We start from the raw sequence: 18,758 nt of genomic DNA on the forward strand, positions 1-18,758 counted from the left end.
GAAAAAGAAAATTCAACTGCGCTATAACAGCTGTTGCATTCTTTCATGAGTTTCATCTGAATCTGATGAAAGGGACCTCGTTTATTAACTTCCATTTGAAGTAGTCAGAAGTCACTTGGGTTCTCAGGTTTTACCAACCGTGACAAACAGACTTTAGAGGACCCAAACTTATCCTCCCATATAGCCTTTAAAATCTCTTCTACCCCACTCTCCCTCTTCTCTCTTCTCATTGATACTTTGCCAAGTTCTGTTTCCAACATTCAAATTGCATTTCAATAGTCAATATAATCCCCAATCAAGCCTTTTTTTTCATATTATTATTAGATAGAATGTACTTACTTTAACAAATTATATTCCTGGGAGATTCAAGTAAGTATTTTAACCATCTAGATTACAATGGTTTGATATTTATGATGATAAATATGTTTTACAACTACAATCCTGTTCATGCAACCTTTCCTCTTTTGGTGGACAATCCTTCTCAAGCAAATTCACTAGGGTCTAAGGGCTAATTGAGTAGTGGCAACTAAAGGAAACTGCCTTCAATTTAGGCTTATGAAGTGATCAGTGGCAGAATTTTGGTTGGAGCGGGGTAGTCATGCTCCCCCAATTTTTTTTTTCTTCCTTTAACAATATATATGATACTATAAATAATTGCAATTATATGTATTTAAATTACTTGATCCCCTCAAAAAATTCTAGCAAGATCCGCCACTGTTAATACAATAAGCTTGTTTTAGGTAGTTATTTACTGAAAGTCTCAACATGTCATTGGTGTCCTACACCATAGTGTCAGTGTCTCTTTGTTCTACTACTTATTTTTAATAAAAAAAAAATATAAAAAACTCACAAATCTTATACAAGATTGGCCCACAAAGACCAGGAGAGCCATTCCAAAATGAGGACTTCCACAACCATATTATCATAAATAAATAACTATGAAATCCCACTAAGGTTCTGGCACTATAGAGATTGCTTTCTATCTTCATGCTTCCAATTAACTTCTTCAACCATCAGTATTGACATATGGATGGTAACATCTCTACCTATTTGTTATTACCCTTGTTTCTTGTTATGATGATGTTGGGTTTGCTACTTGCATGCATCCTATAACTAATGGAACTTGTAATTTTTGTTTGAGTTATAATATGTTTGGAATAGTTTGCTAACATCAAATTCTGGAGTGTGCAAACTAATTAATTTAATATGTTTGGCAAAACTATAACCGGGCTGTGTTTGAACACAATTTTGCATGTTAAGCAATAACTCAAGTAGTTGTGAAATACTCGAATCAGTTTCTTTTCTTTGTTAATGATATAGTATCTTGATTTGATGCAAAAGTCATGAATCATGATCACTCTGTCTGTGTACGCGACATGCAACGACTCTAATTGGATTTGAAGGTTTATCAAGTCTAATGCTTGATATTTCAGCCCGTGTACGTACCTTGTTCAATGTGTTTACATTAGCAGAGTGAAAATATACTCACAATCTCATATTTTCAATTCAACCTACCTAATTCTGGGGTGATGTTTCAGAGCCAACGTTGGAAGAAGTGCCGGCAAGCGAGCAATTCACAAAATTTTATTAGTTGTTGGAATAATATTGACATATATAAATTAGTAAAAACAAAACTCATTATAATTTGTTTTTTAACTAATATTTAAATTATAGAGATAAATTATAACTACACATGTTATATTAAGAAAAAAAATAAAAATTTAATGAAGGGAATTGCCCCTTTTCTCTTCTCTACGTAGATCCGTTCGTTCCTGCTAGCAAGACAACAACACTGTTGTTGGAGTGTTAAGTTCCACTGATAAAATATCTGCTAATATTATTTAATTACTTGTTAGCTATTTATTATAAAAGAGTCCATTTATGTGATCAAATTAAATTGATGTTAATTAAGCACATCAGACTCTTAATTTAATTAATATGAGCCTTTATAAGAGTGGATATAGGTGTTGTTGAGACATTAGAAAATAGTAGATACTCTATTAGGTTAGCATATAGCATATTATAAGTATGTTATGATTCTCAATATATATATTTTACAATTCGTTATCTTCTTTACGAAGAGAGACTAAGGTCACATTAGGAAACTCAATAGATACTATATTACACATGACAATACTATCTCTGATATAATATATAAGAAATAAGTTATAGGACTAGAGGTAATAATTTTTTGTTGTTTTCTGTTTTTTGTTAACAGGATTAGGGCTTAAGACCCAAGAATAGCATTTTGTTTACAACTTTATATCATTTAAACATAATTAAATATTCTTAACTCAATTTTAAAATATCATTTTTAATAACAAATCAATTTTTGCAATTCTTTTAAAATTAATTATTTTAGCTTTAGCTGTTTTAAAATCAATTCTGTGAATTAGAAATACAATCTTTTAGTAAAATAAAAGGAGCAAGTCTACTTTTACCAAAAAAAAAAATCAAAATAAGGAGTGCTCCAACATTGTGTTTGATAAGTAAATGATATATGAATATATTTCATTTTTTTATTATATTACATTACATTACATATCTCTTTTTATGTCCTTTTCTCTTTCAGGGTAAATTGATTGTTGTTTTGGAAGGTCTGAAGATGCCTCATACCCTGAGAATAATCCTCCTATAAGCTAAACCAGATTTATGCAATTTATTTCTTACAACAAACACCGACACGAGCAGTGTACACTCATTGATCTTTTGGTCAGAACTATAGTCATCAATGACTTCAGAGAAGCCAATACAGCGTTGGATGTGCTGTCAAAGATAGCGATGCAACATATGCATCACCATCAACGACTTTAAAGTGTTCATGTATTCATTTTTTTTCTTGATGTTTGTGAAGTTTATGTCCTCGTTGTGTACTTGTGCATATTAGAGCAAAAGTTTTTATACCTAAAGTTTTGAATTTAATACACTACTTTTTTTATGACCATGATTATCTTTTAATTTAATTTATTGAATTAAAGATTAAATTCACTCATAATTTTAGTAATATAAGACTAATAAACTCTTCTTGGAACATGAAAAAAGACCACTACATGGATAATTTCAGTTTGAGTTCAGAGGATTTTTTTTTTTCAAACTAATAGATTTAATTTAATTTGATTTTGAAAATATTAAAAAAAATAAAAGATAAATGATTATTTTTAAATAATTCAAATTTACAATATATATATATATATATATATATATCAAATGTATAAATTATATTATAATAAAAAATTGTATAAATAAAATATCTTTGTATAAATTATATTTTTAATTTATAATAACACTTTTGTGATATCGTATTTCTTTTAATTATTGACAATTTTTTTAAAAAAAAAAATCATTAAAATTTAATTTATAAATAAATATCAAAGATTCTCTTGAGTTTTTTGTGTGTTTTTTCTTTATTCTCTCTCATTCTTTCATAGGCGTAAATTAGTTTGGTCTTCACGCAACCTTCAGTTAAGCATGATTTGCCGTGGGGTAATCTCGTGCTAAGCACGCCTCCATGATTCAAACTTCTTCATACTTCATGACGCTAAGCCTGCGGTGCCCACTACGCAACTACATCGATGAGTGTTTGAGACGTGCTAAGACGCAGCTTCATATCTTCAATTTTACTTCTTTGAGATTTACTTTGTTTTTCTGTACCACTTAGTCACCAAGCACTATAAATTCACAAGGTTTTAACCCTTTTTGCACAAAAATTTAAATGATGTTAAAAATCCAATTATTCACATAAAAAGGAAGAATTAAGAGAAAAAAATTAACAATTTTTACATAATTTAATCCCAAAATATACTTATACATAACAGTTATCAATTATAAAAATATAATATATAAAATAAAAATAAAGCTTATATAAGTATACATATTCTAATTTATGTGAAAATAGAATTTAATCTTATGTATTATATTTTAAAAGATAATATATAAGATTATAAAAATATAATAAATTAAAAAGAATAAAATTTGAATTTTGAAATATTTTTGCATAAAACTTACATTAATATTATATTTACATCAAATATCCAAATGAGAACTTGGGTATAGTGGTAAAATAGTGTATTTCTGATATAGTCAATGTTTAAAATTTAATGGTCATGGATCATATTTTGTTTATTTGTTTTAGCAAATATGGTTGCAATAAATATGATAGTATCAAAGCTTATTGCTAAAAATTAGTTTGTAGGAAATAATTATGATTCATATTATTATAGTAATTTTCGTTAAAAAATATTTTGTTTTAATTTGTATTAGTCTATCGTAGAATATTATATTGATGATATTAAATGAATCAATTTTACTTCTTTCATACATTTGATAATATTGTGTTAATTATATTGTATATTTGAATGAATCATGATATAAAATAATAATTCTAAGAAAAAAAGATCAGATTTAAATAAATAACCCGTTGTTTCGAATCAAACCAAACCGTTCATGAATAAAATGAGTTAGGTTGGGTTTCAATTTTTTTTTTTATAAAAACCAAATCAAATTAAACCGATCAAATTTAATTAGATTGGACTCTAAATTTGATCAAAATTAAGCTGAATCACTCATGCACACTCCTCTCCCGAATATGGGAAACACACCCTGTTTCTCGCCCGCTCCATTTCGTGTCTAGTGGTCTTCCTACAATTGTGTATCTCCAATTGTAAGTAGATTATAGTTTTCAAAACTCCACTGGTACCTTACCTTCTGATATTATGTGAAAACCAAACTCATTCTCACATACTTGACATATATTATCAAGAGAGCGACGCCTATTGAGTAGCTACGTAATATCATAACACACGTCTCTCTATCACTACTTATATTATGCTTTCTCACCGTGCAAATAACAAATGCGTTGTTGCATTTCGATTTGTTCGTAGAACTGGTAAAAGCAAAGAGCAAAATAGGGCTAATTTTCCACGCAATTGTATTGTATTGTATAAAATGACATTTAGGAACTAGTATACGTCTATTTTATGTATGTTCTTGGATGTGGACTATTTTTTCTTCTCTTTTTTAGCAAAAGGAAAAATAGTATAATAGCTGTTTCCCCCTAGTTTGCCATCTTAGAATTAAACCAACTTCTTACACAATCACACAAGTAGCATTTGTTTGAATTCTTTAGAACTTAATAATTATTTTAAATTTAAAATTAAAACAATTCAATAAATATATTTTTTTACCACAAATACTTTTTTAATTAGTTTTAAATAATTTATTTTTGAATATTGAGATTTAAAATAAAAAACTAAACTAAAAGTAAAAAAATAGCCTCATTAAAATTTTATTTATTGAAAAACATTTTTTAAGATTCTATTTATAACATTTTTAATTTTTTAAGAATCCTATTTGAGTCAAATTCTCAGTTTAAAATGAAGAAGAAACTATAATAAGTTAGATGAAATACTAGTTTTAGCCTTTTAGGAGACGAATCCCTATATGTGATTACAAGTTACAAACGCCTCTGCTAAGACAAAGTCACACAAACCTCTCTGGGGCAGTACATTGTTGATTGCTTTATTCCTTATGTGGTCCGGTTGTTAATTTTGATTGGTAGTGTTGCCATACACACGCACACACAAAGAAAGCTTTTGACTAGGAGTTTTGACATGTGATTATGAAAATGTTGATCCCTATAATATAACGTACCTCACCATCACAGAATTCAGGAAAAAGGGGTATAAACTATTAAAACTAATAAAAAGTCATTATTCATATTATGGACCTGGAATATTACAGCAATGGTGAAGATTTTGGCCTATGATTTTTTTTTTCACGATTTTACTATAAATACTTATTTATCGGTCAGATGAAATCAATACCTTTTATTCCGATATACAAATATTTAAGAAAAACATATAAAAATTTGAAATGTAACTAAATCAATTTTATTCAAATCACTTAAATAAATTCAAGTGGGTAAAATAGTCACATTAACTTTATTATTACCAAATAAAACTTATTAAAAACATCTCCAGTTCAAAACAAGACCGTCTAAAACTCCAAAAAATGAACTAAAGATTCAACATGTGAAACAAAATGAAAAAAACTACATGTCCAAAACTTCTTGCAATTAATACAAAATCTCATGTCTCAATGTCATATTCTATCAAAATATTGTGTTTTAGTATTTTCTAACATAAGGTTCTCCATAGCCATCCATCTAATCATCTGCTCCTACGAATACAAAGTTCGAGATCATCACATGATCCAAACACAAACAACACATAGGGAGTGAGTTATCACATTCCTAACTAATAGAGAGAAATGAGACAACATAGCTATACATATTATATAAATAAAATATATTTTACTTTAACATAACTCATGTCATTCCACCACTTATCGTGTAACATCACATCTCAACACTATACGTCTTACACATTTTCACATCATTTACGTACTCAAGGATCAAAACATAATATTATTCGGCCAATTAATATCGATCAATACATAAATGTTATGTAACAAATATACTAAGACTCAATCATATATACAATATGATACCATGTCAGTGAAAAACCTCGCCGGGTGCCTAGGAGTACATGACAAGACAAACCACACACTGGTAAGTCAAGTCACTCTCACTAGGTAAAATCATAGGGAGACCAATCAGAGTCACTCTATTTTGTGAGGATGCTTCAACCACATGAGATCAACATAAGCTTCAAGGAACATTCAAACCGAGTGTATTTACCCTCAAGGCCTACATTTCTAAGAGTCATTCAGAGCTTTTCCCCCTTGATTCAGGTCCAACCCAGAAAACATTTTAGCAGACAGACTTTATCTATGAACTTTACAAAACACACAACTCCTCAATTATTCTCAAAATAATTTTAACTCATCGCGCCTCAAAGTGATTAAACTCGTTGGGTTCCTATAGTGGATCCCATCACAATACTCGTCGCAAATTAACTCATCTCCCTTGAAGGATCTTACCGTTGTGTGATTGTATAGTTCATAGCTCACAACTCAATACACATAACATCTCAATACACATGTGTGATCTTACAATTTAACATATACTTAACTTGTTACTTACACATAGTTCATCATACTTCCATAATCACAAGATAACACGTTATCATGTCTCATACATTATATACATGTCACACAATAATAATATTAATATGTTATTTTCATATGATTGAACTCATCAAACAATTTTACATAATCATATCAAAATCAAAGAAATTAAAATCATAGGTAAAAAACATGAAAATATCAAGATCACTTAATTTTATCAACCAATTCACATCAGGGCATCAATTGGCCCGTCAAACACAACAATCTTGTAACATCTCATTTTTCGTAAATAAAATTTTAGAGAATGAAGAGGTTATTATAATTAAATAAATAAATAAAAATATTTATAATAAAATAATGATTTGAGAGAAGATAAAATAAAAATATTTAATTTATTCATTTGATAGATAATAAAATAGAGTTCTTTTTTATAAAATAATAAAAATAAATAAATAAAATAAATAATAAGTTATGAGTATCCTAGGTATAAATAGTGATGTTAGGTCAGTTTTCAAACGAAGTCTCCTCTTGTTTTTCTTTCTTTCTCCTTCCAAAACTATTTCATTTTCTCGCAGACCACTAAACTTGTCTCAGAAAAATAACGATCTTGGACTCATTCATCGTTGGATCGTCATGAAATTTTAGCACCACATTTTCAACTCAATTCCTAGCATTTTCACCGTTGTTAATTTAAAAATAGTGCTTGAGCTGAGAGAAATACACTTCGCACTGTAGACTTTTCTTTTCTCGCAGAAATCCAAAACTGTCTCGGTAAAACTATGATCCTGGACTCGTTAACCGTTGGATTGTCGTGAAATTTTTATATGTTGTTTAAGATTCAGTTACGCACCCATTAACCGTTGGGATTTGCGTGATAATTTTCCTGGAGGGAGATAATGGAATCGCACGAAGACAGTACAATTGGAGGCTTCAATCCCTTCTCGTTCTCTCTAATGTTTAGGAACCCTATCAAAGCAATCAGAGGAGAAACTTGAGGAATCTCAAGAAATTGCTAGAGATGCCGTTATCGCTGCCGGAACATACGTGAGCCCGCTTAGAGGTAAGGGATGCGTTTATCGCAATTGGGGTTAGAATGAACATGTGTATGGATCCTTAGAAAATTAAATTGGGTTTATTTTGGAATGTTTATTAAATTATAATTTTTCCTTTACTATTATAAATACAATATTGATGTCCTGATGCAAATTGGTTGATAAAATAAAGTGATCTTGGTGTTTTTATTTTTTTTATATCTATGATTTTGATTAATTGATTTTGGTATAATTGTGTGAAATTATTTGAGGGATTTTATTCCCCATGTAGTGATAAACTTTTTGTATTAATTGTTATATTGAGATTATGAAATGGTGATTCAAATTGTGAGTATGTGATAATTTGAACTTGTGATTAATGGTGAAATAAATGTGTATTGAGATGTGTGTATTGAGTTGTAAGTTATGAACTATGCAATCACACAATTGTAAGACCCTTTAAGGACAACGATTATTGTGATGAGATCTACTGTGGGAGCCCGACGAGTTAAAATAATTTTAAAAATAATTAAGTAATTGTGTGTATTGCATAGTTCATAGGTAAAGTGTATATAATTCATGAGGTGTGATAACGTGTTAATTGAGATTATACCATTGTAATTGAGATCGAATGTATGTGATAAATTGTGTATGTATGTGATTGAGATGTTGTGTGCATTGAGTTGTGAACTATGAATTGTACAATCGCACGACTATAAGACCCTTTAAGGGCAACGAGTTAATGCTAAATCCCTTTAAGAGCGATGAGTTAATGCTAAGACCCTTTAAGGGTGATGAGTTAATGCTAAGACTCTTTAAGGGCGACGAGATAAACTATTTGAGAACAATTGAGGAGTCGTGTGTTTTGTACAATTCATAGATAGAGTTTGTGTGCTAAAATGTTTTCTAGGTTGGACCTGAATCAGGAGGAAGAGGCCCTAACCGACTCTTCGGAGTGTAGGCCTTAGGGGTCACCTAGTTTGAGTGCTCCTTTAAGCCTATATTGATCCCATATGGTTGGAGTATTTTCGCAAAACACTGTGTCCCTTACTGGTCTTCCTATGATTTTACCTAGTGAGAGTGACCTAACTTGCTAGTGTGTGGTTTGTCTTGTCATGTACTCCTAGGCGCCCGACAGGGTTTTTCACCGACATGGTACCACATTGCATATAAGATTGAGTTTTAGTGTATATGTTGCATAACATTTGTGTATTGATCGATATTGATTGACTTGATGACATTGTGTTTTGATCCTTGAGTACGTGAATGTTGTAAAAACGAATATGAAATGTGTTGTGTGATGATGTGATGATGTGATGTTGGATGACAAAGTGGTGAAATGATGTGAGCTATGTTTAAGTAAGTTTTATTTTATTTTTATGATATTTATACCTACATGTTGTATCATTACTCTTCATTAGTTAGGAATGTGATAACTCACTCCCTGTGTGTTATTTGTGTTTGGATCCTGTAATGATCTTGAACTTTGTGTTCAAGGGAGCATATGACTAGGTGAATCGCTTTAAGGAACCTTGTGCTGAAGGACGTCGGGACACAATGCTCTGATAGGATGTGACATTGAGGCGTAAGTTTATATTAATTGCATGATGTTAGTCTATTTTATTTTACCTCACTGATTTAGCATAACATTTTGTAAATTTTGACGGCCTTGTTTCGAGTCGAATATATTTTTAATAAGTTTTAATTGAAAATAGTGAAGCGAATGTGAACCTTTTACTCACGTGAATTTGTTTACCAATTTTTTATATATTTTATTTATTTATATATATGTCGGGGTAGAGGGTATCACAAATCTCGTAACTGTAAACATAAAGGAAGAATTACAATACAGTAAACATCCCAAAACAAATTCCAATTTGATCCTCTAAGGATCCCTACAAATGTTTATTCTAACCCCAATTGCGATAAATTCATTTCTTACCTCTAAGTCGACTCACGTGTGTAGTTCGACAGCGATAGCGACATCTCTAGCGGTTCCCTAAGATTCCTCAAGTTTTTCCTCTGGTTGTTCTGTTAGGGTTTCCAAGTGTTAGAGTGAAGGATAAGGGATTTGAGTTTCCATTTCCTCTATGTGAGGAACATTTCTCTAACCGCAGTCATTATTTCACGATCCAATGGTTAACGAGTTTGGGATCTTAGTTTTACTAAGACAGATTTGAATGTATGCGAGAAAAAAAGAACTATGTGTAAGAGACATTTCTCTCACCACAAACATAATCTCGCAAATCCCATCTATGGGGATGTGCGAAAATAAGTTCCGAATCCGGTGTTCAAACTTCAAAAGAAAGGGTTTTGGCAGAAGGGGAAGAGAAAACGAATTTGAGAGGAGGAGAGAGAGCATAGAGACATATCGTGAAGTATCGTAAATGTAAAAATTGACCTAATACGACTCTATTTATAACTAGGGTACTTTCAATCTATTATTTACTCTATTTTTATTTATTTTATTATTTTATAAAAAAAGCTATATTTTATTGTCTATCAAATGAGTAAATAAAATATTCTTTTTATTTTCTAAGAACATGTTTATTTTATTTATCTTAAAATCATTATTTTAATTAATAAAGTTATTTCTTTTTATTTATTTGATTAAAAAAACTCATTATTTTTCTAAAACTCTATTTATTTTTAAATATATATATATATATATATATATATATATTAATTTATTTAAAAAATGAGATGTTATACAAAACTCTTCTTCATATTTAAAAATTAAAACAGTTACATCTCAGAATTTTCTATTCAGCAGTGACTTTTATATTATTATATTCCACGGATATTGTTTCAAAGGCTCATTCATCCAACATGGTCAATATTTTTCGAGAACCATGTTGCACGGGGCCGGTAATTATTATATTTGTATTTATATTTATGCATACATGACACAATGAAATAATAATAATAAATAATGATGATGGATCAACAAAAGTTCGATTATCACTGTCAATACAAACATTTTGTTCATAAATAATCAATCTATAGATAGTTCAATAAGTCATGAATTTGTCGTGATCTGATTAGATACAAAAATTTGAAGTCGCCTAAACTTTGTAAGGATTAAAAAAGTAATAATAATAATGGTAAACCTTATGCAGCTGAGAAACTTTACTATGTGGCTGGTCAAACGAAGCCAGGGCAAGCTTGGAAATGAGATGGAAAAGTCCTCTAGACTTAGACAAGGGAGACCTCTTGTTGGGATAGTAGAGAAAAAAAAAAAACATTGGATGAACACCATACAATACAACACAACACAATTCAACCTCTTTCAATTTTTAAGCTCTTTCAAATATTGTAATCTCAGCCTCTGTGATATAGGATCTAGTTTCTCAGGGAAAGTTATGTTGTAGTTGTCTTTGCTGAAACGGGGTTTCTCAATCCTCATGGCTCCCTCAGGTATGTGTTGACTTTGACTCTTCCCTTTGTTGCTTGTTCAAGAAATCAGAACATACATGTCAATGGGGTCACCCCACCTTTTTTTAGCTTTCTTGACATCTCGTTTACTGTATGTTTTTGGTATAATATAAGATACTTGGTTCACCTGCAGATGGTAGTAACCAAATCCATGTTTTTTTTTTTTTGTGATTGATGTTGTTGCCTAACCAAAAAGAGTAGGTATGTAGGAAGGGGATGCAATTCTGTAGTTTGGGGTGGAGGAACTAGCTTTTTTGGGAGATGAATTTGTCTTTTTTTGTTTGGGAACTGAGAAAATGTTAATGGAGATTGGAGAAAGATAACTTAAGAGTGGCATTATATTCGGCATCCCAGAATTACATGGAAAAGAAAGGGTTGTCAACTAGTCAAGTCAACTTTATCCTCCTTGGACTCAGTTCTTCAAAATTCATAATGGCATGACCATTTTTCTTTGCCACAGAACATTGTAGATTGGAGAAGATCAACTTGTATGTATGAATGTAGTCAAAGCAATTTTAGGTTCTTGATTCATCTCAATTTGCTCTTCTTCCTTCCTTACAGCAATGAGCTGGACATGATGTCAAGTCCAGAATCTGTTGCTTGTGCTGAAAAACAGTAAAATGAGAAATGTGACTTATTTTTTTATCAGCTCAAGAGATTGTCAATATTTGTTCGAAGTTTAGTGTGATTTCTTTATTCATAATATCGTCCCAAACTAACTGAGACATTAAATGTATACTAGTTTATGATAATAATTTATTGAGTAAACAGTTTAATTAGTCTCTGAAAGATATACCATCGGTCATGTTTCTCTCTGGATTATGAAACTTAAATTCGTGGTATCTCTGAATGTGCTTTTAATTGTTTAATTAATGTGTATTCCTTTAGTCAAGTTAGTTTATAGGATTCTTGTTGTAGGGAATTATATAACTGAAAATGCACATTCAAGAACCTTAAACATAATTTCGCTCATTCAAGAACTAATTTGACAGTCAAATAACTTTTTGGGACTAATTTGACTGTTTACTCATAATTTATCATTAGTTCAATGTAGAAAATGAATCTGATTAGCTCTTTTTTTTTAATATATTGGTACCAGATTTAGGCATTTGGAATTGAATTAGACTGAGTATGGGAGCGTATCCATCAGAGTTTTTGGGAAATTTCTGCCTCCCTTCTGCCAATATTAGTAACAGTATTCTTATTTCATGGGAAGGAAAAGGGCCTTATTTCCTTGCCTAAGTTGTGTTACAAAATGATGGTTCTAGATGTGTTATCTGGTCCTACCGGAACGGCCATTTCTCAAACTGTAGATACCATTGCTGACTTCCTAGTTACTGCCAATGATGTCCTTGTGCAAAAGGATAGTTTTAAGGAACTTGCTGCTTACATGGAAAGAATTAAGCCAGTCTTAGAAGAATTGAGGAAAGGAAAAGTCAGTGATTCTGAGAGGTTCAACCGCACCATTGAGATCATGAATAAAGAAATTAAAGATGCAAACCAACTATGTCTAGATTGCAGCAAGAAGAGTAAGTTTTATCTACTAATGAACTGCAGGTCCATAGCTAAGAGCTTAGAAAACCACACAAAACAGCTGAGTAGGGCACTTGGTCTTCTTCCTTTAGCCACAACAGGACTTTCTTCAGGAATAGGTGAAGAAATTGAAAAGCTATGCGAAGATATGAAGACAGCTGGATTTAAGGCAGCTCTAGCTGAAGAAGAGATTTTAGAGAAAATCGAGTCAGGGATAAGGGAAAACAATGTTGACCGTTCCTACGCCAATAAGTTGCTACTTGACATTACTGATGCTGTTGGGATTGGGAATGAGAGGTCAACAATAAAGATAGAACTTGAAGAGTTTAAGAGTGAGATTGAAAATGCGCGTGTTAGGAAGGACTTGGCCGAGGCTATGCAAATGGATCAAATCATTGCTTTGTTGGAAAGGGCTGATGCAGCTTCATCAACTAAGGACAAGGAACTCAAATACTTTGCGAAACGCCAATCTTTGGGTACTCAAATCATGGAGCCTTTGCAGTCATTTTATTGCCCCATCACCCAGGATGTTATGGTGGATCCTGTAGAAATTTCATCAGGGCAGACATTTGAGAGAAGTGCCATAGAAAAGTGGTTTGCTGAAGGAAACAAATTGTGCCCCTTGACCTTGATTCCTTTAGACACATCAATTTTGAGACCTAACAAAAAGTTGAAACAATCCATACAAGAGTGGAAAGATAGAAATATAATGATTACAATTGCCACATTGAAAGAAAAAATCCTATCTGGAAATGATGAAGAAGTGCTGCATGATCTGGAAACTCTTCAGACTTTGTGTGAAGAAAAAAACCAACACAGGGAATGGGTGATTTTAGAGGATTACATACAAACTCTCATCCAAATTTTGTCAAAAAACCGTGATATAAGGAAATTATCTCTTTTCATCCTTGGCATGCTGGCAAAGGACAATGAAGACGCTAAGGTACTTAAATTGATACTCTCCTTTTATATATTTTATCAAGGTGCATAGCAAATTTGCTACATTCAATATTTGCTTTCTAAAGATATATTGATCAATGACAGCCATAGTTTTAGATAAAATAAATGCATTCTAGACATTTTGGTTAAAAGTGATTGTAGCTTCAATAACATGTAAGCTAGATTCTAGGAACCAAACATGGAAAAATGAATCTGGAGAAGAAATTCAAAGTTAGTGTAAATATGTGATGCAGACTATCTTAGAGGCAAGGACCAATTGGTTAGGACCTTTCTAATGAATCTAATCGATCCAGTTCCACTATCAGAAATTAGAAAACACTACCATAATAATGAGCTTGTGAATAAAAGATAATCAACTTATCTAGAATATTAATCATTTTGTACTCCTTAGTCCTTTCTCTTCTTTTAATTAACTTTCCTCCTTGTTTTCTTCTTAACTTATTTTTTATCTGTCTACAAGATTGATGGTTGAATCTCCTTTTTAAATGTTACTTTAGATTGTATTGAACTATATGTGATTTCAAAATGGACATTCAGCGTTGCTATTTAACTTTCTGTTCTGCAGAAAAGAATTTCAGCCGCTGACCATGCAATTGAATCGATTGTTCGGTCTCTTGGACGTCGTCCTGAGGAAAGGAAGTTAGCAGTGGCGTTACTGCTCGAGTTATCCAAATATGATGCGGCACGAGAACACATTGGAAAAGTTCAAGGTTGCATACTACTATTGGTGACCATGTCTAGTGGAGATGACAATCAAGCTGCTAGAGATGCAACAGAGCTATTGGAGAATCTTTCGTACTCCGCTCAGAATGTTATACAGATGGCAAAAACAAATTACTTCAAGCATTTATTGCAGCATCTCTCCACAGGTTTATTCTTTAAGCTGCATAAGTAGAGTCAGTGTATTAGTATTCAATTGCACATTCTTTTTCCCCTCTTCATTTTCTTTTAAAAGATACGCAGGTAACATAAAAGATCAGATTCACAAATATTTTTTTATCTTGTGCAACTAGTAGTGCAAGGAAGTATGTTATGTTTTGTTATTAAGTTTCTAAGAACAGAATAAATTTCAGTTAAGAACACTACTTCAATCAATCTGAATGTTGGCTACAAAAAGATAAGGGTGATTGTGTCAGAACAAGCCTTTACCATAAGCTGTTTCTACCTCTTTCTATGCAGGACCAGATGACGTAAAGATGACTATGGCCACAAATTTAGCCGAAATGGAGTTAACTGACCACAATAGGGAGTCCTTATTTGATGGTGGTGTACTGGTTCCTCTTCTTCACATGTTCTTACATAATGATCTACAGGTGAAAACTGTTGCTATTAAGGCACTTAAGAATTTATCCAGCTCAAAGAAAAATGGACAGGAAATGATAAGACAGGGAGCTGCACGGCCACTACTTAACCTTCTTTTCAATCAAAGCTTACACACCACAGGTTTGTGGGAAGATGTAGCAGCCATAATTATGCAACTTGCTGCATCAACTATCTCTCAGGATTCCCAAACACCTGTTTTATTACTAGATTTTGATGATGATGTTTCCCGTCTCTTCAATTTAGTTAGTGTCCCACAGTCTGCTGTGCAAGTGCAACAAAACATTATCCAGACCTTTTATTCCTTGTGTCAAACACCCTCAGCTTCATTTATCAGAACCAAACTAATAGAGGTATGTATCTTACTGAAACTAAGTGCACCGACAACAGCTAGAAATGTTTTTCTGTTGAATCATGACTCTAGTGCACTAAATAGGCAAATCACTCAACATTGTCAATGCCAAGACATATAGAAAAGAGCTAGGCATCAACATTTAAGTTCTAAAAGATCCATCTTACTGTCTAAGTGTCTATCCTGATAATCATGTTTAAGACACTTGGCAAATATCTTTCAGTTAGAAAAGAACAAAAACTTGATGCTATCAATAGACCGAGTCTTTCTGTCAAATGAAACTCCTGCCTGTTCAAGATTTTCAAGGCACGAAATTGCTGATTACTTAAGACATCATGCATCTAGGTGTAACTTTCTATTAACTAAAGAGCAAAGACAACGCTGGGTAGATTATAGCCTTATGAATATTGCATGCTTAATTGAGCAAGCATCCAGGAAGCAATTGCTTTCAGAGTTTTCTTGTAAGCACTCAATTAAGTTTAGTAATTAATTACATTTGGCTTAGATATGATATAAACAAACTTGTTCTCATATTTCCTTAATTTCCCGATTTTCATTCTTTAATATTAATGTCATGACTGATATCGGATAGGTGATGATCGTGTCATAACTTGCTACTAGTCTTCTGAATTGTTTTTCATCCCACTTTTCTTTCCATGCTTATGCCATTGTTCTTTTGGGGTTTCATGTAGTTTCTAATGAAGATATGTTGAGGTGTTGGGACTAATTTTCTAGTATAAGCTATGCCAATATAACGCGTACAGTTATACCTTATGCCAGAGTTAATACATACACCCATACATGTATAGATATACCTTATGGTCATGGCTATGCCAATATTTGGCGGATTGAGGACCAAAATTTCCAGTGTTTGGCTTTGAGTTCACTTGATGTGTTTCTGACTCCTTCACTTTTCCAGTTTTTGTTGCATGAAAGTATACCATAATTGAATTAGTTTGCTTATTTATGCACAGTGCTCAGCGGTTCCAGAATTGGTTCAACTGTGTGAGAATGAAAACCTAAACCTACGAGCAAGTGCTGTAAAGTTGTTTTCTTGCTTGGTAGAGAGTTGTGACGAAGGCATCATACAGGAGCATGTGAATCAGAAATGCATTAATACTCTACTCCAGATCATAAAATCTCCATCTGATGAAGAGGAAATACTTTCTGCCATGGGAATAATATGCTATCTTCCCGAAGTTGACCAGATAACTCAATGGCTTTTGGATGCTGGTGCACTGCCAATCATTAAAACTTACGTCCAAAATGGGGAAAACAGAGATCATCAAAGGAATAACTTAGTAGAGAATGCCATTGGTGCCCTATGTCGTTTTACAGTTCCAACAAACTTGGAATGGCAAAAAAGTGCAGCTGAAACTGGGATCATGACTCTTTTAGTGCAGCTGCTTGAAAATGGAACAAACTTGACAAAGCAACGCGTGGCACAGTCTCTTGCTCAATTTTCTAAAAGCTCATTTAAGCTGAGCCGGCCAATATCAAAGCGCAAAGGACTGTGGTGTTTCTCAGCTCCTGCTGACATTGGCTGCATGGTTCATGAAGGAATATGCTCAGTCAAATCATCATTTTGCCTTTTGGAGGCTAATGCAGTTGGACCACTCACAAGGACTCTTGGGGAACCTGATCCCGGAGTTTGTGAGGCTTCTTTGGACGCTCTATTAACATTAATTGAAGGTGAAAGACTTCAGAGTGGTAGTAAAGTGCTTTCAGAAGCAAATGCCATACCACTAATAATAAGATACCTTGGCTCCACCTCCCCTGGCTTGCAGGAGAAGTCTCTACATGCTTTGGAAAGGATTTTTCGGCTGGTCGAATACAAACAGATGTATGGAGCCTCAGCTCAAATGCCTCTAGTTGACTTAACTCAGAGGGGTAATGGTAGTGTTAGGTCCATGTCAGCTAGAATATTGGCACATTTGAACGTGCTTCACGATCAATCTTCATATTTCTAAAGAAAAATGTTGGTTCAAGTTTGTGTACTGAGCTAAGCTAGGTAGCTAACCATGTTGTGGAGTAACCTTCTCTTGATGCATTGTGCATGACATCAACTACATGCTTGGACAGGAAATGGAGCCTTTTATAACAGAGATAACTGCTTTCCTCAAAGCAACAACATTGTTTCACATACCAGGAGAACCTCACATGGTGTTCCTCAATCTGTTGTAACCATTTGACCAAAAATCTTTGCAAGTGTGCACTTGGCTAGTTCTCATGAAGTGTCCCTTTAGCTCTTGAACCATTGTGAGTTGTGACCAATGTTCTGTTGGGGCTGTTAATGTGTCAAGGAATTAGCGCCATTGGACATGCAGGGATTTATTTGAGGCCTACATTAAACGTCTCAAATAGTATAACTTGTAACTTTGAAGATTGATTGTTGTCACTGCTTGGTGTAAAAGTAATAAAAAAATCCCTTTTCTTTAATAATTGTATTCTTTGCTATTCGAACTCATTGTGATTCTTCTTATACAGTGAAAAGGTAGAGAGATATTTGACAAGGAGTATGGCAGTCATCTCTTTGTTATGATGTTGTGTTGTTAACTATAACTGCACTATAATATTATGCATGTGAAGTCTGGTAATCATATGCATAATATTCATTTAAAGAGTGTCACTAACACACTTCTAACGCTTTATTTTTAACATATTCTTTATTATTGATTAAATTTTTTGAAAGTTGCAAAATTATGAGTGAAGTTCATTAAATCAAAAGTAAAATTCACATTTTTTTGTGATTTTCAATAAGCACTCCCTTCAAGCATACAGTAACAGACTATTGGAGGAGCAAAGCAATTGTGGAGCAAGCAAAAGCATAGCACGAGTCAAGAAGTATAACTACACATAAATTCGAAGTTGTTATTTTGATGCACACATGTTTTTATATTATTATTGGCTCTCATGTTGTTGTTATTTGTTTTATTTAAATAGGTCAATCTTACATTTTTAAAGTTTTTTAAATGATCTAGAAGTTAACTTCTATAATAAAAATATAAAAGTCCAACTTGTTTAATAAATAAACTTAATTTGATTGGTGTAAATTGTACATAGTTGATGAGTGGTTTCACTCTTCGGATGATTATAAGTTC

General features: G+C 32.5%; 1 protein-coding gene and 1 long non-coding RNA gene across 2 annotated transcripts; both read left to right on the forward strand.

Annotated features, from left to right (window-relative positions):
- Positions 1-914: 914 nt before the first annotated feature.
- LOC114389516 lies at positions 915-2,942 on the forward strand. Its single transcript, XR_003661789.1, has 2 exons — positions 915-1,033; positions 2,573-2,942. It is a non-coding gene; the product is annotated as an uncharacterized LOC114389516 (long non-coding RNA).
- Positions 2,943-11,180: 8,238 nt separating this feature from the next.
- On the forward strand, positions 11,181-18,196 carry LOC114390528 (U-box domain-containing protein 44-like). The gene is made up of 5 exons (XM_028351284.1): positions 11,181-11,474; positions 12,592-13,968; positions 14,551-14,854; positions 15,165-15,658; positions 16,632-18,196. Exons 2-5 carry the CDS (start codon positions 12,748-12,750, stop codon positions 17,625-17,627), a joined length of 3,015 nt encoding a protein of 1,004 aa, XP_028207085.1. The 5' UTR covers positions 11,181-11,474; positions 12,592-12,747; the 3' UTR covers positions 17,628-18,196.
- The last annotated feature ends 562 nt before the right edge of the window (positions 18,197-18,758 follow it).

This window comes from Glycine soja, chromosome 16 (genome assembly GCF_004193775.1).
Source record: "Glycine soja cultivar W05 chromosome 16, ASM419377v2, whole genome shotgun sequence".
Taxonomy (NCBI): domain Eukaryota; kingdom Viridiplantae; phylum Streptophyta; class Magnoliopsida; order Fabales; family Fabaceae; genus Glycine; species Glycine soja.